This window comes from Mastomys coucha, unplaced genomic scaffold (assembly GCF_008632895.1).
Source record: "Mastomys coucha isolate ucsf_1 unplaced genomic scaffold, UCSF_Mcou_1 pScaffold5, whole genome shotgun sequence".
In the NCBI taxonomy this organism is placed as follows: domain Eukaryota; kingdom Metazoa; phylum Chordata; class Mammalia; order Rodentia; family Muridae; genus Mastomys; species Mastomys coucha.
In genome coordinates, this window is record NW_022196911.1 from 38706109 (window position 1) to 38727138 (window position 21030).

Sequence of the window (21030 nt, forward strand, 5' to 3'; positions counted from 1 at the left end):
ATGGTGGGAAAATTGGGTTCTGATGATGGCAAGTGACCTTGGTTTGTGTTGTTTATTTTCTTATGCTTCCCCCCGCCGCCCCCCGCATCTGGTTAACTCTAGTGCTACCTGCCCTTGCTAAATCTGACTGGAACCTGTCCTTCCTGTGATCCTAGTTGTGTCAGAACTCCTCAGAGTCAAGCTGCCTCTGTGATCTTGTGATTCTGGGATCCTGGGATCCTGGACTTGTTAGATCACCTGGAAGTGTGGCTTTCTCTGTGTTGTGGACTGGCTGCAGAGCTTGTGCCCAAGGTCTGCTCAGAACACTAACCCAGACAGACCGGAAGGAACCGGAGTCACTAGGCTGGCAGAGTTCCTAAGTGCCTGGTCCCGCTGGTCCCAGTTACTCCCAGTGTTGGGACAGATGTTGGTTCCTGCTTACCTCTGATCCTAGGTGTGTCAGAGCACCTGGGAGTGGAGCTTCCTCTGGGTGTTGTGGGACTGGCTGCAGAGCTTGTGTCCTAGGTCTGCTCTGGACCCCAGCCCAGACAGACCAGAAGGAAACCAAGTCACTGGGCTGGTGGAGTTCGTGTGTGCCTGGTCCCATTGGTCTCAGTTACTCCCAGTGTTGGGACAGATGTTGGTTCCTGCTCACCTCTGGTCCCGGTGTGTCAGAGCACCTGGGATTGGAGCTTCCTCTGGGTGTTGTGTGACTGGCTGCAGAGCTTGCACCCAAAGTCTACTCTCTGATCCTGCTCTGGACCCCAGCCCAGACAGACCGGAAGGCACCCAAGTCACTGGGCTGGCAGAGTTCCTGTGTGCCTGGTCCCGCTGATCCCAGTTACTCCCGATAAATAATCTTAAAATTTAAAAATTGAAATGTTTCAGATACCCTAGAACTAAGCAACAGACAGCTTGAAGCTGCCGTGTCAGTGCTAGGAATTGAACCCAGGTCCTTTGGAAGGACAACCAGAGCTCTTAACTGCTGAGGCATCTCTCCAGCCCCAACAACAACATTGGCATCTTGACCACATGCTGCACCTTATGAATATCAAGACTACCTTATATGCCCATTCTCCTTTTGTTTTGAGGGCTTGGGACCAAACCCAGAGCCTCCTGATCCTAAGCTTTCAATATATCACTAAGCCACTCCCTCTCCTGTGCCCAATTCTCTTGTTTCCTACTGACATCCTGGAAGAATAGCCCAGAAGGCCTTGTTTATTATATACCTGTGCTCTCCAGGAAAGCCATGTTGAGAGTTGTCTAGATCAGAGCCATGCCTTGCCTTGCTGGGATACTCAGCTTGATGGGGTAGCAGTTTTATTATTAGCCTCAGGGGTGAGCCTTGGTCATAGCAGCTTCCCTTTCAGCTGCCCTACCCCTACCCCCCTCACCACCTAGTGGGTTGTTGTAATCAGCATTAAAAACCATTTCATTCTCAAGGGAAGTGCACTGCCCTGGTGGTGAGATGAGGGCTTGCTGCTGTATTTGTTATGTTAACAGAGTTTTAAGATTAACTTTAGGGCTGGGCCAGTGGTGGCCCACGCCATTAATCCCAGCACTTGGGAGGCAGAGGCAGGCGGGTTTCTGAGTTCGTAGGCCAGCCTGGTCTACAGAGTGAGTTCCAGGACAGCCAAGGCTACACAGAGAAAAGAGAAACCCTGTGTTGAGGAAAAAAAAAAGGATTGACTTTAGGAAGCATGTTGCCTCTCCCTTTTCATGTCTTAATTTTAATTACAAGCATTTTGATGTCTAGACAGGAAAAGGCTCCTCTTTGTCACCAGGCATGGTGAGGTATCTGGGACTCTTCTAGGAAAATCTGACATCTCCTGACTTGTGGGCACTTGTTAAAAGCAGGTTCCTGCCAGGGTATTCCTGGACTCGGCAGGCTCATATTCTGGAATCTCCTCTGATAGTTTTACTTTGTAACTCTGGCGTCTAGGTTCCCTTCAGCAATGCCTTGCCTTTTGCCTTCTGAGGAGCTAAAGATGTTTTTCTTCCTTGGGATCTCTGTTTCTTGTAGAAATTTTAAAAACAGGAAAAAAAAAATTTTTTTAAATAGATGTGTCTTTTTTTTTTTTTTTTTTTTGGTTTTTTGAGACTGGGTAAAATAGATGTGTCTTAAGGCTTCACTATATTTCCCCCATCATCATAATGTGGAGGTAGAAAGTAAACCTTCTGTGATAAATGGAATCACTAATGATTATTGAGAGTTTATGTGCTATGTGAACTTTTATATTTTTTATACATGTTTACTCAGTTAATTCCCCCAACAAACCCTACAGAGGTGGTCACTCTTTCCCTACTTAACAGAGGTAGAAACCAACGCCAAGACATCAGGAACTTGACTAAAAAGGTCACAGAGCTAGGAAGAGAGGTGAGAAAGAAGAGGGCCCAGGCAGGTGACTTGGAATGACTTGGTAGGTCTGGGCTCACAGCCACGGGCTTTGCCTTTCACCCCATCACCTCTGGCTTGGTGGTATCAAAAAGACACAGGTCAGCAGACAGGTTGTGCAAGCTCCTGAGTCCTCTGCTTTCTGAGCCACAGACCCACGTTGGCTGGAAGATTGCATCAGCCCTCAGGACTGTCCCTGTGTCGGGAAGTGGCTCTCCGTAACTCACAGCAATGGGCATGCTCTTTCTGCTCCCAGCAGATGTTGGAACAAAAGATCCAGGGCCTCTGGTTTCTACACCTTTGGCCCCACAACTTGGTTTGCTGTTGTTCAGTACCAGAAGCCCCATCAGACCCAGCCTGTGTAAGTGAGAATGGGTGTTTTACTCAGCAGTTACTGAAGGAGCGTCATTCATGCCAGGACTCTGCTTTTCCACACAAAGCCCTTACCCCACCCTGGCCCCGGTGCCAGCCACACATGTGACAAATGTCTCCTATCTCACAATCCTAGATTCCAACCCATAGAGTTATTTAGGTCACTTTTAAAGTGGGACACAATGGAACTAGGGATTGGCCGAAGCTACCCTATGAAGTCATCATCCCTATTTCTGCATCCTGAGGCAGTGATGTCCTCGCAATGAGAAGGGAAGTCTGTGTGTGACCCAGCTGGCTAGGTGCCACCACCAACCCCGGGAGGCATTTCCACAATTTCCTCTTGAGGAAAACAGCTACTCACAGACTCACCTTAGGCTCCACCCCAAACCGGACTCAGGAATTGATTCAGGCCATCGGAAATGTCCCGGCTCTCTTTCCTCCACCCATCCGTCCGTAGGTCCATTCATGCATTATTTATCCAGCCTGCCGTATGCACACCCTGGAGACAGCCATCCTCAAAGTGCCTTTGCTTTTCAGAGAGAGAGGGGAAGGGAGCTTTCTCTTTGTTCTTAAGGGAGGAGGCAGTTCAGCCAGGCCGGGGTCTCCAGCCCACCTTCATGCCAGACATGCTCAAGGCTCCAAAGCTCCAAGACAGTCGGATTGAAGGTTTGTTCCTCCTGGATGGTTCTAATTTCAACATCTTCACAAAGACCAGAGATCTCATACCCAGCTACAGCAGGTCCATAGGAACAGTGGGGGTGGGGGCTGCCTGGTCCCCAAGCTCTGTGGTTGTCACGGCTGCCTTTCTTTCCCACAGCGCCAAACACTGATGTAGGGGACCTTTTTCTCATTGTCCCTGGTTCTGTCTCTTTATCAAGGTACATCCAGAAACCCATCATTGTACCTATAACTGAGGATGCTGCTAATTCTGGAGGAAGCAAGATCTAGAAAGGGCACCATTCCATGTGCACTAGCCCAGCATCCCACCTCAACTTATCCTGTTATTCCCATGTCACAGGCCAGGGCCAGAAAGCATGGGCCCAAGAGTATATATGGCAGTGACCTCTGATGTCTTGTCATGCGCATGTCTTCAGTGTGTCCTGACCTCTGGGCTGTGCTATGTGGTTAACAATCTCTTCAGAGGATGGTGGTTTCTGGGCTATTGTCCGATCTGCTTTTTGGCTGTATTGCTCCATCTGTGTACCAGTTCCTGGAAAGAGACTTATTGTGGCCCGCCTTGGGAAAGAGTAGGAAGTACCCTCCCTAACTGCCAACCTAGAGGCTGGGACTAGGCTGGGACTAGGCGTGTGTGGTTTTCAGGTTAAAGGCACCTTCACTGCTGAGTAGTCTGACACCCGATTGATTTACATTCTATTGTTCATAGAAAAAAGCAACATCCTGTTGATCTTACAGTCTTCCCTAGAAAAGCTCTGGAATCCACTCGCTCATTAACAGAAGGGAAATTGGAGAGGAAAGTGTTCCTGGAGCACGGGGTGCTGGCTAGACAGGAAGAGGCTGCTGCTGGCCTCACACCCAGGCCTATGGGAAACCTACACCCACAGGGTCATCCTCAGAAACTGTGGGTTGCCTTGGGGCTGTGTATCTGAGGTTCATGCTTGTGGTGTAGAAAGTTCTAGACTTTAAAACCATTTGCTCATTTATGAAAGAAAACCAAAGCTGCCAGGCAGTGGTGGCGCACGCCTTTAATCCCAGCACTTGGGAGGCAGAGGCAGGTGGATTTCTGAGTTGGAGGCCAGCCTGGTCTACAGAGTGAGTTCCAGGACGGCCAGAGATACATTGAGAACCCCTGTCTCGAAAAACAAAACAAAAAAGAAAGAAAGAAAGAAAGAAAGAAAGAAAGAAAGAAAGAAAGAAAGAAAGAAAGAAAAGAAAAAGGAAGGAAGAAAGAAAACCAAAGCCATCTGCTGAATACTGTCCTCAGACCAGAAGCTGCACTCTGGCAGTTTTCATGGCAGATGTGTGCCCTGGCCTCATGAAGCAAGCAGCCAGGGTTGGATGCAGCTTGGATGCAGGATAGTCAGGTGTGGTGGTGGGGCTACTGCATAGCAACTGGGGTGCAGCAAAAAGAACAAGAGTCCACCTCCCATAGATCCCAGCTTGGTGGGTAGATTCTGTCTCGTGTACTAACCAGCTGGAAGCAAGCCCATCCCTGAGAAGACAGGAGATCTGGGAAGAGATTCAGAGCCAGCACTGCTCTGTGTCTACTTCGACCGTCTGGGCACTGTAATTACCAACAGGCCGAGTTCAGGGTGCCATAGGGAAGGAAGGAGGCTGGGACTGCAACCTCCACTCTCCAAACCCAGTACCGCCTGTGCCATGGTACAGCCTGTGCCATGGGATGAGGCTGAAGGTGTCTTTTGTTTGGAATGATTTCCATTTCCGTCTCAGAACCTTTGAGAAGAAAATATCTTCTGACATTAACTACCACACTAGCAGCTCACCTGTGCCCAACTGACGGGACTCTCAAAGTTGCCAGTTTGGTACCAAGAAAAATAAATAAATAAATATCATATTCTGGAAATAATACAGCAGCAGCTGCTACCGCTGATGGGCACATCCCACATGTCAGGGGTTCCTTTGTCTGGTATATTCCCTGGGATGTCCCTTGAGCCCTTCCCGCTGCCCTGTGAGGCATCAGCTCAATTGCTCGAATTCACAGGAAAGTAACTAAGTGGGGATAGGAAACGTGAGCCTCAAAGGAGGGTATCCTCCAAAAGCTCTGTTCTCTCTGGTCACTGGTTCCCCTGCCATCAATAAAGCTGGCTGAGTTGTCCCCCTCCTAGTGATCACATCTCTCTGTTCTGAGGAGAGTGGAATCTGAGACATAAAAAAAAAAAAAAAAAAAAAAAAAAAAAAAAAAAAAAAAAAAAAAGACAGAAAGAAAAGAATTGATAGCTCAGGGATTTCTTGTTAGCCTGCCTTGCTTGGGCTGCCACCTGACCTTACCCTCTCTGGCGACCTAGGAGGGAGCAGCATTCTGTCCCTCTGACCTGGCTCCTCTCTCTCCCTTATCACCACCACACTGGGTAGGAGGAAACCAGCTGCTACAGTTCTGCCAGGAGGCCACAGACTCCCAGCTCGGGATCCAATTATGGTTCTTGTACTCGGATGAGGGCAGAGAGGTTTTTCTTTAAACGGAGACTACCATTCCGGATGACGAGCGGATTTGTTTTCAGAGGCATTGCCAGCTGTGGCTGCTTTAAAACCCGGTTCTTTTTAGCCAAGAAACTCTGGGCCTTCTGTGACTAGGCTTACTTAGCACCCCAGTGGGCAACAAGGACCTGGAGTGAATCCTGCCAATCATACAAGAATGTGGGGGCCAAACTGGCTGTATCCTGAGCATGAGAGAAAAGACATGGAGCTTGGGCAGCAGGGATAAAGCTAGTCACTAAGGTTTCTTAGGAACTTCTATGTGTGTTTTTGTTTAAGAATTTGGGGATTGGGGAGAGATGGTTCCTTTTGCCCAGGACCTGGGTTCAGTTCCCTCACCTACATAGTGTCTCACGAGCAACCACACCTCCTATTCCAGGGGATCCTACGCCATCTTCTGACCTCTGAGGGCACCAGGCACACCTGTGATGTCCATTACAGACCTTCGGGCAAAACATTCATACTCGTAAAATAAAATAAAACTTAATTTTTTTTCTTTTTTCCTTATGTGCGCACAGACGTGTGTGCGCACATGCGCGCACACACACACATACAGAGAGGGGGGGGGAGAAGAAGGAGAAGAAGAAGAAGAAGAAGAAGAAGAAGAAGAAGAAGAAGAAGAAGAAGAAGAAGAAGAAGAAGAAGAAGAAGAAGAAGAAGAAGAAAGGAAGGGTGTGAAGGCTTGGGCTATGTAGTAAGATTCTATCTCATACCAGCCCCCTATGCCCCAGGGGAGGAGGGAGAGAAGGAAAGCCAAGCTAGCCTGACACTGGATCAATAATGTCTTATCACTGTGGCGGGTAGTGCTCAGAGTCTAGGCCAATGGAGGTAGAAAGATGGCTCTGTACTGAAGAGTACTTGTTGTTCTTACAGAGGACCTTGGTTTGGTTCCCAGCACCTACATGGTGATTCACAACTGTCTTAGTTAAGGTTTCACTGCTGTGAACAGACACCATGACCATGGCAACTCTTATAAGGACAACATTGAATTGGGGCTGGCTTACAGGTTCAGAGGTTCAGGCCCATTATCATCAAGGTAGAAGCATGGCAGTGTCCAAGCAGCATACAGGAAGGGCTAAGAGTTTTACATCTTCCCCTGAAGGATAACTTCCAGGCAGCTAAGATGAGAGTCTTAAAGCCCACGCCCACAGTGACGCGCCTGCTCTAACTAGGCCACACCTACCCAACAAGGCATCTCCTAATAGTGCCGCTACCTGGACCAAGCATATACAAACATCACAACTATCTACAATTCCAATTCCAAAGAATCCAGTGCCCTCTCCTGATATACAAAAATGCATGCAGACAAAACATTCTTATATACAAGATAAATATCCTTAAAGGGAGTTTAAGCCAACCCAGGTGTAGTGGTTCACATTTGTAATCTCAACACTTGAGAGACTGAAGCAGGAGAATTGCCATGAGTGAAGCACAGTAAGCTCCAGGCTAGTCCAGGTTAAGAGACCATGTCTTATACAAACTGAATACTTTTTTTTAAGGAGGTAGGAGTTTCAGGCCAGTGGGTTGGGATGTTGGTCATTAGTTAGCCATTTAGTCCGCTAGTATGACCTGCCATGAGTACCCCAGATCTTTGTACACCAGACTTAGGGCTTGCCATTTAAGTAGCTAGGTGTGCAAATGGAAGATAGGAAGTACTTTGCTTATATTCCTGATCTCTGGGAGACATTGTGAGTTCTTCTATAAGTCCATGGTTGCTTTTAGTATTAGAAAGGTGTCAGCCAGATGGTGGTGGGACATCCCTTTAATCCCAGCACTCAGGAGGTAGAGGAAGGCAGAACTCTATGAGTTTCAGGCAAGCCTGGCCTAACAAAGTGAGTTCCAGTACACCAGGGCTACAAAGAGAAACCCTGTCTCAAACAAATAACAAAGATGTCAAGAGGACTCTTAGCCATTAAAATTGAGACAGGAGAAAATTAAAAGGAAAACTGTCCGTGCAATCACAGCATTTACAAAATATCTTTTCCCATTCCAGGGTAGTAATTTATTCAGGAAATTATCAACCACAAATGGCAAGCCTGTGAAACAGAGTTGTTGGAGAACAGGACATGCCGTCTCTGGGTATCACCTTGGCTTTACAGGTCACTTGTGAATCTCACAGGGAAAGGGACAAATCTTTAGACTAGAAAGAGCCCATGTCCTCACCGTAGCTAAGAGACAGAACCTGGCCTGTCTGGTGCCAGGACACCTCGGCCGTACTTGTAAATCCCAGCATGACTCAGCGTGGAGGAGTAGGCATCACCTCTGTGCTTTTTCTACTCACTGTTCAAATTGTGCCTAACCAGAAGGAAACAAACCAGCCAATCAAGAATGGGGAACATGCGAATAGATAGCTGGACTGTATGTTCCAGAACACTAAGAAATAAGACTGAGAAGATTTTAGACTCACTGTGTGAACCTAGTTTGGCTCTGGGATCCAAAACCCACAGGGATAGAAAATGTCTTTCAAGCAGAGCAGTAGTGGTGCACTCCTTTAATCTCAGCATTTGGGAGATAAAGGCAGGCAGATTTCTGAGTTCAAGGCCAGCCTGGTCTACAGAGTGAGTTCCAGGACAGCCAGGGCTACACAGAGAAACTCTGTCTTGAAAAACAAAAACAAAAAAAGAAAGAAAGGAAGGAGGAAAGAGAGACAGGGGGAGGGAGAGAGGGAGGGAGGAAGGAAGGAAGGAAGGAAGAAAGGAAGGAAGGAAGGAAGGAAGAAAGGAAGGAAGGAAGGAAGAAATGTGTTTCAGAATCCTTGGAACAAGTTAAATATGGACTGAACATAAGAATGTTATTACTGGCAGCTTCTATCCCAGCACTTGGGAGGTAGATGCAAGAGGACCAGAGTTCAAGGACAGCCTCAACTGCATAGTGAATTAGAGGCTATCCTGGGCTACATGAGACCCTGTCTCAAGAACAACAGATAGGATATTGTATTCAGAGAAGCATACTAGTGCTATTAATATTTGTAGGAAGATATACTCAGGGAGAGATACTGGGATGCTGGGGGATGGTGGCATATTCCATCAGTAACTTGCAAAGCCAGTATTTATATACAACATACAGAAACGTAAACTGTCTGCAGCTGGGGAAATGGCGGGTGGTGGTGGTGGTGGTGGTGTGAAGAGCTGTGTATGTCCCTTATTCTCTGATTTCTATTGATTAAAAGACTTTCAAAATTAAAAGTTTGCCAAGGAAGACTGGCCTTTTTCTGACCCCTGTTCGTGTCCTAGTGTCTGTCTGGGCTCAGCCCTGAAGACTTACAGACAAGTCTGCTGTGTGTTTTGCCCACAAAGAGGAAGCTGCTAAGTATAATGGTGCTTGGCGGTGGCAGCACTGAGGACAAAGGGCTAGACCACTTAAGATATGGGAGGAGGGGAGGAGATGTCTACTGGACACGTACAAAGCTAGGAAACTCACACAGCCCTTCCTGGCTGCTAAGTGTGTGTGTTGGGAAGCAATGTGGAAGCTGAAGTCATTGTGGGTAACAAAGAGAAACAGGGACTCTGGAGGCACTTCTGGGGCTGGAGACCACATCTCTCATCATCTGTGTTTGGAGCCCTGGGAATGCTAGGCGTCCCTTTGAGGACTCAGCATGGAGAGACACGGTGGCATGCTGGGTGCTGGATGCTGGTGAAGCACTTTCCATTCTGCAGGATCATTCTCTTTCCACATAGGGTAGATTCCTAGTCATAAACAAAAGAACAGCCTGGAGGGTTTCATGCCCGCTAGCACCAGAGCAAACTCATTGAGGATTCAGGCCCAGCCCTGCCTGGCTGCAGCTTGCAATGTGGACGGTCCCCTGACACACACACCCCCAGGACTCCCCTGTATGTATGAGGAGTGGAGGGAGCCAGGAAAGTGAGATCCCTTCTCAGTAAGCTCTAACCCCCTCCTTTGGGGGTTAATCCTCTGAGGCCTGGTAGCAAGGTTCTGAAAGGTTTGAAAAGCAGGGAGGAGCAGAGGAAACTAATCTGATTGAACACATCAGCTGATGCCTCCCCATAGAAGGTTGGCTGCCAGTGATGCTGCTGCAGAGTCTCAGGGCCACCCTCAGCACAATGTACAGTCCTGCCTGGGCTAGGAACCTTACCCTGCCACTTTACGTTCCTGCTACCCTCGCCCCCCAATGCTCCCCCCCAAACCTCATGGACCCCAGGGTGTGACTCAGTGGTAGAGCACTTCCTTGCATGCCTGAGGATGGGAATTCAATCACCAGCACCAAGCAGGGAGTGGAGAGGGTTCAATTTAGACTGTGTAACAAAGATTAGCTCGATTCTGTATAAGGTTCAGGGCAAGTTGGGCAATTTGGGGGCAAATTTGCTACTTCTTAAGTGGTTTATTTAAAATACATTATCTTGCCTATGGCACTCTTGTAATTACTGAATTGACTTGTTTTAAAGGGGGATCAAGAGCTGGGAAGAGGGCTCAGTAGTTAAGAGCTTGTAATGTTCTTGGCAGAAGACTGGTTCCCAGGCCCCACAACCACCTTAACTGCGGCTTCAGGGGATCCGATATTCTTTGGCCCCTGAGAGCCCCTGCAGTCATGGGTTCTCTCTCTCTCTCTCTCTCTTTCTCTCTCTCTCTCTCTTTCTCTCTCTCTCTCTCTCTCACACACACACACAAACACACATTCTCTCTCTTTCTCTCTTTCACACACACACAAACACACATTCTCTCTCTCCCTCTCCTCTCTCTCTCCTCTCTCTTCTCTCTCTCTCTCTCTCTTTCTCTCTCTCTCTCTTTCTCACACACACACACAACTTTTAAAAATAACCAGAAAGCAGAGTATGATCCCAGCATTCAGGAAGCAGAGGTGGGTGGATCTCTGTGAGTCTGAGGCCAGCCAGAGCTATATAAGAACATGTCTCAAAATACAAGAAACAAAAAAGAAAAAAAAAACTGATAAAAATAAAGAAAAATTGAAATTCTTTCAAATTTCTTTTTCTTTACTCTTTAAAAGTAAATTTAAAAAATCATAAAGTTAAATAGATATATGGTTATTGGAGAAAAACATAGGAGACATAAACTCCCCCAAAGAAACTATAAATAGTATAGTGCAAGAGAGAAGAACCGCCCGTCCACTCATTTGTCCACCTACAGGAGGTCTTAGAATCTGGTGGTGGTGATGTTAACGCAGTTTTCAACTAAGCTTTGAAAGGCACAGGATGAGTGACTCCACAGGGGAAGGGTCCTTGGCCTACAGGACCACATCCACGGGTGAGGAGGAGGGCACCTGGATGTGAGCTGCAAAGGCCCGTGGGGCATAGACTGCAGCCTTAGAGAGGCTTTTCCTGCTTGGACAGTTTGTACTTACCCGCCCCAGCTCTCCATGAAGGCCACACCCTCTTCGGGCATCCCCATTGTAGCAGCAAACTGCGCTCTGGAAGGAGATTGACCCTGACCAGAAAGAATGGTTTCTGCTTTTGCCCTGTTGTGTATATATCTACTTACCCTCTCATGTCCACCCAGCTGTCGGGGCTCTTGCTAGCTCCCTAATGAGACAGATTCCGGGATGCCCAGAGTTTCATTTCACTTTGCCCTGGCATCCTTGCATTTAGAATGGGAGTGTCTGCAGAGCAGCCCAGGGCAGGTGCTTCTTATCTTTCCAGAGAGATGGAGAAGCCGTGACTAATGGGGTCTGAGAGCCAAGTAGCCACAGCCATGAGCAGATACGCAAAGGCTTCTGTGCCCTTCCCACCACATTGGCTCAGCAGCTGCTCTGCACCCTGTGAGGCTGCTTAGACATCACAGGTGACCAGGCCAAGGCTGACCCTCAAGTGGCCCAATTAAGGGGGCAGTGACTTGGAAGTGAAAGACAACCTCAGGCTCGGCTGAGTGAAGAGGGGTGGAGAAGGGTATTCTGGGCTACAGAGCTGTGCAGAGAAGGCCAGGAGACATAGTGCTTTCAAAGAACCACCAATGATAGTGTGATGGTTTGTACATGCTTGGCCCAGGGAGTGGCACTATTAAAAGTGCCCTGTTGGAGTAGGTGTGTCACTGTAGGTGTGGGCTTTAATACCCTAGTCCTAGCTGCCTAAAAGTCAGTCTTCCACTAGCAGCCTTCAGATGAAGATGTAGAACTCTCAGTTCTGCCTGCACCATGCCTGCCTGGATGCTGCCATGCTCCCACCTTGATGAGAATGTATTGAACATCTATCTGAACCTGTAAGCCAGCCCCAATTAAACGTTGTCCTTTATAAGACTTGCCTTGGTCATGGTGTCTATTCACAGCAGTAAAACCCTGACGAAGGCAAATAGGATCCACTGCCAGATATAAAGTGGTCTCCTGAGAAAGCAGTTGTTTCATCCTTGTCCGAAGGTCTCCATCCTCCAGGGCCTCACAAAGTAGGCCTATCATGTCCAATAGCTTCTAGTCTTGACCCTTAGTGCCAGAGAAGCCCCTGTTTATGGCTGTTGAGGGTATAACCCAAGGTCTAAAGCCTGTATTTTTAATTGTTTCTCAGAATCCCTTCCTATGTGGTTGGGCTCCAGTTGTCCACCTCTGCACCTCTTAATGATTCCTTCGGGCCCCTCTTCCTTTGCCTCTTGCCTTCCCCAGTTTGTCAGTCTTTTTTCTGAACTCACCTTCCAAGCAACCTTGTTTCCAAGGCAACCCAAACTAAAACTGACATGGTTAGAATAGGAGATCCATGGAGGACAGTGGCGAACTGTAGACACAGCCTCTTCCACACCTAGAAAGATGGGGTCAGACTTGCATATGGCTCTTGCATATGGGGTCAGACTTGCAAGGCCATATGGCTCTGCCTGGATTGGTGATGGCCAGACAGAGAATGTGGGAACCTCTCCCCCAGAACCTAAAAGCTGCTCCTGACTGCTCTCCTGTGCCTTTGATGTTCTAGGCGTCTATCTGAGCATTCGTCTGCATTTTCTTGTGGACCCAAACAAAAGCCTTATTAAGCCATCAGGCTCCCCTTGCTTGCAATTTGGAGCAACAGAGAGGCTGCGACATCTCATCACAATGACACAGCAGAACGTGAGGCTTGAGGATTCCAGATCCAGATGTGACCTTTTATTCCCAGGCAGTCCCTCCTACCTGTCCCTTCCTGTCCATATTGTCAACACCCTCCAGACATCATAGGGGAGAATCTACCATCCTGGGTTCAGTTTCCTCTAGTAAATTCTGCTTCTGCCTCACCTTAGGTAAGTTTGAGGACAGGGAAGACCGAGTTCCCAAATTGGAGCAGATAAATAGTACAAGGATCCTGAGCAGCCAGAACTTTTCCCTCACCAAGAAGGAGCTGCTGACCACAGAGCTTCTGCTTCTGGAGGCTTTCAGCTGGGACCTTTGCCTGCCCACGCCCGCCCACTTTCTGGACTACTACCTCTTGGCCTCCATCAGCCAGAAGGACCACCACTGCCACGCCTGGCCCACCACCTGCCTCCGAAAGACCAAAGAGTGCCTCAAGGAGTATGCCCACTACTTCCTGGAAGTTACCTTGCAAGGTGAGCACATAGAGGCAGTGGGTTTGGGCTTGGGGAGGGGCAGGGGGGCTTGGATCAGATGCCTCAAGACGGGCGTCATCCAGAGAGGGTCTTCCCTCATGCCTAGAAGCCCCATATCACTCCCACTTTGCAAAGAAATGCAGAATATACCCAGTGCTATAGCATAACGCAGAAATGAAATGGCAGCTTACCCCAAAAGTCACCAGTACCTAGAGACTAGCAACTCACATGGGAAGCTTCCTTTCCTTTCTTTTCTTTTCCTTTCCTTTCCTTTCCTTTCCTTTCCTTTCCTTTCCTTTCCATTTGTTTGTTTGTTTGTTTGTTTGTTTGTTTGTTTTTCGAGACAAGATTTCTCTGTGTAGCCCTGGCTGTGGCTGTCCTGGAACTCACTCTGTAGACCAGGCTGGCCTCCAACTCAGAAATCCGCCTGCCTCTGCTTCCCAAGTGCTGGGATTAAAGGCATGCGCCACCTCTGCCCGGCGGGAAGTTTTCATATGGGAACCTTAAATCACACCAACCCACAAATAGCTCATTTCCAAGGAGCTGTCATCGCACAGATTAAATAGGACGGGGCAGGTGATAATGTTCACATCTACGTTGGCAATAAGGTGGCTTGTCTGGAGCACTGGGACAACATGTTGCCCAGTCTATAAATGTGCTTGCTGTGAACATGTGAGGAGCTCTGAGTTCAGGCATCAAAATCCACAGAGAAAGCCAGGCATAGTGACAGACACACCTGCCATCCAAGAGATAGGGAGGCAGAGACAGGAGAGTCTCTGGTGCTTGCTAAGTAGCCAGCAGCATGGTCAGTGAGCCCCGGTTTCAGTGTGAGACCTTCTCTCAAAAAGCAGGGTAGATGGCTGCCAAGGAACAACACCTGAGGTTGACCTCATGCGTACCTGCAAATGTGCACTTACACACATGAAAATACACAAGTTACCCAGTTTGGGGGAAAACAGTAATCTCTCTCTCACACACACACTCTGTCTATCTGTCTCTCTATCTTTCTGTGTGTCTTTTTGTGTGTGTGCGCTCGCACGCACACGCGCACGTTTTCTCATGGACTCAAACAAAAGCCTCATTCAGCTGACTCTTCCCTTGCAATTTGGAGCCACCGAGAAACTAAGGCATCTCATCATAATGACGTAGCAGGAAGTGATGGCTTCTGTACACACATATACCAAAAGAGGGCAACACCCGCATCACTCTTCCTATTCCTTTGAGGCAGGGTCTCTTGAACCTGGGGTTTGCTCTCAGCTCGTCTAGAAACCTGCAAACCACAGTGTTCTTCCATCTCTGCTCTCATCACAGTCAGGGTTGCAGAAAATTGGAGGATGGCCAACTTGTTATGTGGTTGCTGGGGTTCTACCCCATGGTTGTAGAGTAAACATTCTAAAGCCGAGCTATGTCTGCCGCCTACGTGTTAGGTAAGATGCTGGTCAGAATACTATTGACACACCATAAGACAAATAGCCCAGAGCAGAGATATCAGTGATTTGGGACTATTAGGCATTGACTGAGCGCTTACTGTATGCCTTGCTGCAGAACTTTATTTGAACTGCACAAGGACTCTGTGCTGGCTAATTTTACATCAGCTGGGCACAAGATGATGTCACCTGAGAGAAGGGAGCCTCAATTGAGAAAATGCCTCCATAAGCAAACCTATAGAGAAGTGTCTTAATTAGTGATTAGTATAGGAAGGCCCAGCCTTTTGTGGGTGGTTGCCATCCCTGGGCTGGTAGTCCTGAATTCTATAAGAAAACAGACCTAGCAAACCATGGGGAGTAAGTCAGTAAGCAGCATTCCTCCATGGCCTCTGTATCAGCTCCTGCTTCCAGGACCTCCTCTGTTTGAGCTCCTGTCTTGGCTTCAGTCAGTGGACTTTAAGTTAAGATATAAGCCAAACAAACCCTTTCATTCCCAAGTTGATTTGTTCATGGTGCTTCATCGCTAAAATAGTAACCCTAACTAAGACAGATCCCTTTCAAAGATGTCTTGGTCATTCCCATTTTATAAGTGAGGAAATTTATACTCAAGAAGTGAAATCACTTCCCCTAAGGTCAGTGACAGGATTTGAACCTGGAAGTCTGACTCTATGACTCTTCCTATAATCAGCTCAAGCCCTGAACTGATTGATATTGTCAAAGGCAAAAATTGAAGTAATTCAAAGTTATGAGCAACTGATAACAAATAATAATGTACCAAATATCATCCATGAAAAGTACAGGAGTGCCCACTGTGCCCATTAACCTATCTCCAGATGTCTTAAGAAAACAGAAAATTTCTGGGGCTGGTGAGATTGCTCAGTGGAAGATGGAGCTGAATTCGATTCCTGAATCCTACTTGGTGCAGGGAGAAAATTAACCCTAGCAAGTTGTCCTCTGACCACCACATGTACAAATATCCTACACACTTCATGTACGTGCATAGTAATATAAATAAATGTGATTTAAATATCTTTAATATTACTATGTAAGCCTGGACAAAGTTATTAACATCTGACTCATACAGCCATTCGTTCGTTTTTCATCAGATTTCTGGTGCCTGCCGAGAACCAGACATTGTTTGTAAGCAAGCAGCCATTGGCGAGATTCTGTCCATCAATAACAACCAAAAAAGAAGAAGAAAGATTTTTTTTTTGTGGTTCTGTTTGTAGCCCATTAGCAAGTATCTTGAAGCTTTCTGGGCATGTAGGCAATGTTTTAAAAAATTGTCCCTCTAGGCTGATGCCAGAAGCCAGAAACTGAACACCAAAACCTTTAAGCCCAAACAATGGCACCTGGTCTTTTCTAGTTTCTTACTCCCTTTGTAAAAGGCCAGCACTGTGTAGCCCTTGAGCAGATTCATTTGTCTGGTGTTCGGCAGACCAGGCAGGAGACTCTGTGGGGCAACTTTCCAGTACTAATAATCTCTGCATTTCTCTTTCAGATCATATATTTTACAAATTCCAGCCTTCTGTGGTTGCTGCAGCCTGTGTTGGGGCCTCCAGGATCTGCCTTCAGCTCTCTCCCTACTGGACCAGAGACTTGCAGAGGGTCTCGAGCTACTCCCTGGAGCATCTCAGCACGTGTATCGAAATCCTGCTGGTGTAAGTCCTCTCCTGCTTGGCTACATTTCTGAAATATTAACCTCCTATTTGCTCGGGGGGGGGGGCACTAACGTTAGGGAGGATTTCCTGGATCTGGGACAGATAGTAGTTCCCCCAGATAAAGTGTTGCAGGCAAAATGGGCAGAGTGACCCATGAGACAGGAGTGGTATTTGGAAAGTGGGTATGGCAGCATGCAACTATAATCTTAACACTTGGGAGACTGAAGCCGGATGATTGAAAGCTAGAGGCCAGCTTAGGAGAAATAGTGAAACTCTGTCTCAAAAAAACTAAGAATGGGGCTTCAAGAGTTGGCTGTTTCTAGTTGTATTTTTAGGACTGGAGAGAGAGGGAAAAGAGATAGAGGGCTGGGGGCACCTGCTCCTATATTTATGTCTACACTCATCCTATCATTGTATTTTGTTATTAAGACAGTGTGTCACATAGCCCAGGCTAACGTCAATCTCACTATGTAGCTAGTGGGCTATCTTTGAACTTCTGATCTTTCTGCTCCTCCATCCTGAGTGCTGATGTTTCAGGTGTGTGCCACCACACTCAGTTGATTTACTGCTAAAGGTCAAACTTAGCTTCATGCGTGCTAGGCAAGGACACTATCAACTGAATTCCATCCTGTCTGGGTTAATTGGTCTAAGTCCCGGTGTGATTTTGTGAATTCATTGTCTCATAAGTTCCTTTTCTCAGGCAAGCTGCAAAAGTGACCACTTAGCCAATCAGATTCAAAGTGGCTCCAACTAAGAGATTGCAGCCTCTTTTAAGGGGTCAAGGGTCATTTTAGATCTAACACTGTGAAATAGAGATTGGTAGCCAAAGAGATCGATAATGGCTAACAGGAGGAGTGCAGACAGAACAGAAGAGCCCTTGAGTGGCTACTTCCCTCTTCCACCAGCAGGTAGTGACAACCTCTGTATGCTGGCTTGACTAACCAGGATCTGGGTAGCAGACGTAGAAACCCTTCAGTCCCCAAAGAGCTACCTCACAACATCCCAATGCCAGCAGTTTTGTTGTGATACCGGAGCCCCACTCGAAGATGTTAGCCCTACTCCCTAGGCTGAGTCTTTAATTGTATTCTTTTGGAGTCCCCAGGTCAAGCCAGGTAATGGTAGTGCACATCTTTAATGCCAGCACTGGGGAGGTAGAGGCAGGCAGATCTCTGAGTTCGAGGCTAACCAAGTTCCAGGACAGCCAGGGCTAAACATGTTTCAATACAAACAAACAAAGTCCCCAGGTCAGTACCCAACCTGTTTTGACCACTGATGGCTACTCCAGTATCAGCCACTAGGCCCATGTTGCTTGTCACTGCTTGCTCTCACCCTGGAAAATCCTTGTTCAAAGAAACTCTATATGTTTTTTTTCCTTGTGGATGCCTCTCATTGTACTTTCACCAAAAGGTTTGTTTGTTTGAGATGGGAGGGAAGTAACAAAAAATTGCCCACTCTGTCCTCTATTCAAATGAAGTCTTCCATACCTAGTAGGTAATTTGCTTCAGATCTGTTAAAGATATACCCAGCTGGCCCAGAAGAAGAACCTAGAAAGTAGCCATAGGACTCTGCCAAGTGCTGGGATGCCGAATGAGCAGAAGCAAGTGGAACCCAAATAACCTTCTGAGGCTTTAACAGCCAAGATGTGTTGGTACAGGGACAAGCTTGGCTGATCTCGCACAGGGTCGGAGAGGTTTGGGGGCAGAAACAGCTGCAAGCTGAGACCTGAGGCTTGAGTCTAGTCGGTAGACAGCTATGGCTGTGTTAGAATGTGCTGTCATTGACTGGTGTAGCACTGTCCCACTCACTGAGGAAGGTAAGCAGGTGTCTGGTGGCCTTTGATCTCCAAAACTCACTTGAGCCTTTCCTTTCAGAGCATATGACAATGTCCTCAAGGATGCCGTCGCGGTCAAGAGCCAGGCACTGGCCATGGTGCCGGGCTCACCATCAGCTCCCGCACAAGTGCTGTTCCAACCGCCCACCTACCCTACCCTCAGCCAGCCTCCGCCAACAACACTAGCCCAGTTCCAGAGTCCAGCGCAGGACTTGTGCTTGGCATATCGGGACTCGTTGCAGGCCCACCGCTCAGGAACCTTGCTCTCAGGAGACACTGGTCCATCCCTCCACATGCCATACCCAACCCTCCAGCCCTTGGATATGTGTCCTGTGCCCGTCCCTGCATCCCTTAGCATGCAGATGGCCATAGCAGCTGAACCCAGGCACTGCCTTACTGCCACCTACGGAAGCAGCTACTTCAGCGGGAGCCATATGTTTCCCGCAGGCTGTTTTGACAGCTAGACCACATTTGGACCACAGGGAGAACCCTGGAAGACCCAGGCAAAGGAAGTAAATACCTAAGAGGAGAGCTCATCCAGGTGAGGCAAAGAACCTAGGACCTTTCAATCGAGAGGGTCTGTGCTCTTTTTAAAAACAAACCAACAAAACAAAACATCCAGGGACACATGTCACCCAACAGCATTTCTCTGGGAAACCTCCATGTGTGCCTGGAGGACAAAGACATGGCTCTGTGACCATTCCCTTGAGCTAGGGGATCCAATGGAGCATATCAGACTTGGACACTGAGGACTGCATACATCGGGGCTTCTCAAAGACTACTTTTCACAGCTATGCCACTGAAAAAGAAGGGGCACCTGACACATTTGTCTATGTCCCTAGAAGATCCATCCTGAGTGTCTTTCTCTCCCCTAGCTCCACTCCAAGGGTCCTATAGCCCGAGTTTATGCCTGAGCACTGACCCCATGAGGCACAGTGAGTGGCTATCTTGCCCTTTGTTTTTGAACCCCAAATCTTTCCATTCTTCTAGATATTTCACATGCTGCTGCTTCCTGGAACAATCTAGCTTTCTATCCTGCAAAAACCATCTTGTTTACATACCGTGTCAGGGATTTTGTGATACTTGAAAATTCCGTAGGAGCAAAAAGTTTGAATTGCCACACTGTCTGTCCCACATGAGGCTGTATGTTTTATTAACCCAACTTGGGACCAACTGTTGCACAACAAAAGCGAGGGATACCACCTCTCAGGCTCTCAGCTCTGGAAGAGTTCACCCCTGGGATGCTAGTGTTCACCTATTGGACTTGGATTACTGCCCCCTGGTGGGGGGAAGTTGTTTGAAGGAAGACAGAGGTTTGAACTGGTCCTCACTTCCCTCCATCACTTGCTTATAGTGCTGAGGTTAAATTGATCCCAGATTTGAGTCTGGCCAATAGTAAAGGGTTATCATTACTGTGGAATATTAGACAAGTGGGGGGATTAATGTGGTATATGACACCAGCATTGACAGGCAAGAGATTGCTGGAGCAAAAGCCCATGTCTGGGATCTGCAGTGCGAGGGCTCAAGAACACTGTCACCGTGTGCAATATGTTATGACTATGACTCATAGCCTGTGCTTAAGATGTTCTTGTGGTTGGTTGGTTGTTTTTGTTTTTTTTCTTTTTCCTGGTCAGGGACATGCTGTTCACCCATCAGAATTGGAAGGGAGGTGCAAAAGACCACAGAAACAAGTTGTAATTTTGTTTTTGAAACGATTGTGTCTCCATTGTTTTTTGTTTGTTTTCTTTTTCTCTGGGGGGAGACTTTTTTTTTTTTTGAGATCGATCTGATGTAGCTAAGGCTACACTCAAACTTAGTGCAGAGCCAAAGCTGGCCTTGAACTCCTGATCCTCCTACTTCAGCCTCCGATGTATGCCAGCACACCTTGCCTCCCATCTTGGTTCTCTTTGACTCATTTGCCAATCCGAGAGACCATGGCAGGGACTTCCAGGAAGGTGTCTACATGCTGCTGAGTTGGATTTAATGGCAATCGGGCTTTCTGAGCAGATAAATGTCTCATAGAAAGAGAATAAGGAAAGAGCTGGATGCAGACGAGGTGCTGCCATTTTCTCGATTACCATAGGAACCTGCACATTCGTTTGTTATTTGTATGTGTGTGTGTGTGTGTATGTTTTGACTCCCACCCCTCCACCTACTTTACCAGCCTCTCTGTATTTATGTCCAACTCATTTGGAGTCTATTGTATCTGTCTGTTCTGGGCTGGGGTTTTTGAGAGAAGCGCCTCCATTGGGACCCCAGAACTAGCCTGATTCTCAGGACCAGATGTCCTGCAATAAACACATCACCCGCTCTTGGTCTCTGCTGACTTTGTCTGGGCATCTCTTAGCAGGTCAGCCCTTTTCCACCTCTCTCTACTCTACCTCAGTGGGAGTCTCCTTTGGGTGAGAGGTGAAAGAGATCAAGAGGTTAATGAGCTTTCTCATGTCTGTGACAGAATGACCCAATAAAGCAACCTAAAGGAGAAGATGTTTATTTCCGCTTATGGTTTGAAATGCAGTCCACTGCGGCAGAGAAGCCATGGCAGGGAAGTGGAGCTTGTGACAGACAGCCATGGCAGGAACATCTCCATGGATCGGAAGCAGAAATGGGACAGGAAGTAGAGCCAAGATTGCCAGTGTCAAGGCTGGGTCCCTAGAGATCTACTCCCTCCAGTAAGGTCCCAAGACAAGGCTACCAGCTGAGGACCAAGTGTTCAAGCACATGAGC

General features: G+C 47.6%; 1 protein-coding gene across 2 annotated transcripts in view; it reads left to right on the forward strand.

The window, feature by feature from the left end:
* Positions 1 to 20614, forward strand: part of Ccnjl (cyclin J like) — a 63316-nt gene extending 42702 nt beyond the window's left edge. For both annotated transcript variants that reach the window (XM_031352238.1, XM_031352237.1), the window contains exons 4-6: positions 13082 to 13384; positions 16313 to 16472; positions 18344 to 20614. In XM_031352238.1, the coding sequence (XP_031208098.1) occupies positions 13082 to 13384; positions 16313 to 16472; positions 18344 to 18767 (887 nt within the window). In that variant the 3' untranslated portion in view covers positions 18768 to 20614. The remainder of the gene's footprint in view (positions 1 to 13081; positions 13385 to 16312; positions 16473 to 18343) is intronic.
* Positions 20615 to 21030: the final 416 nt, after the last annotated feature.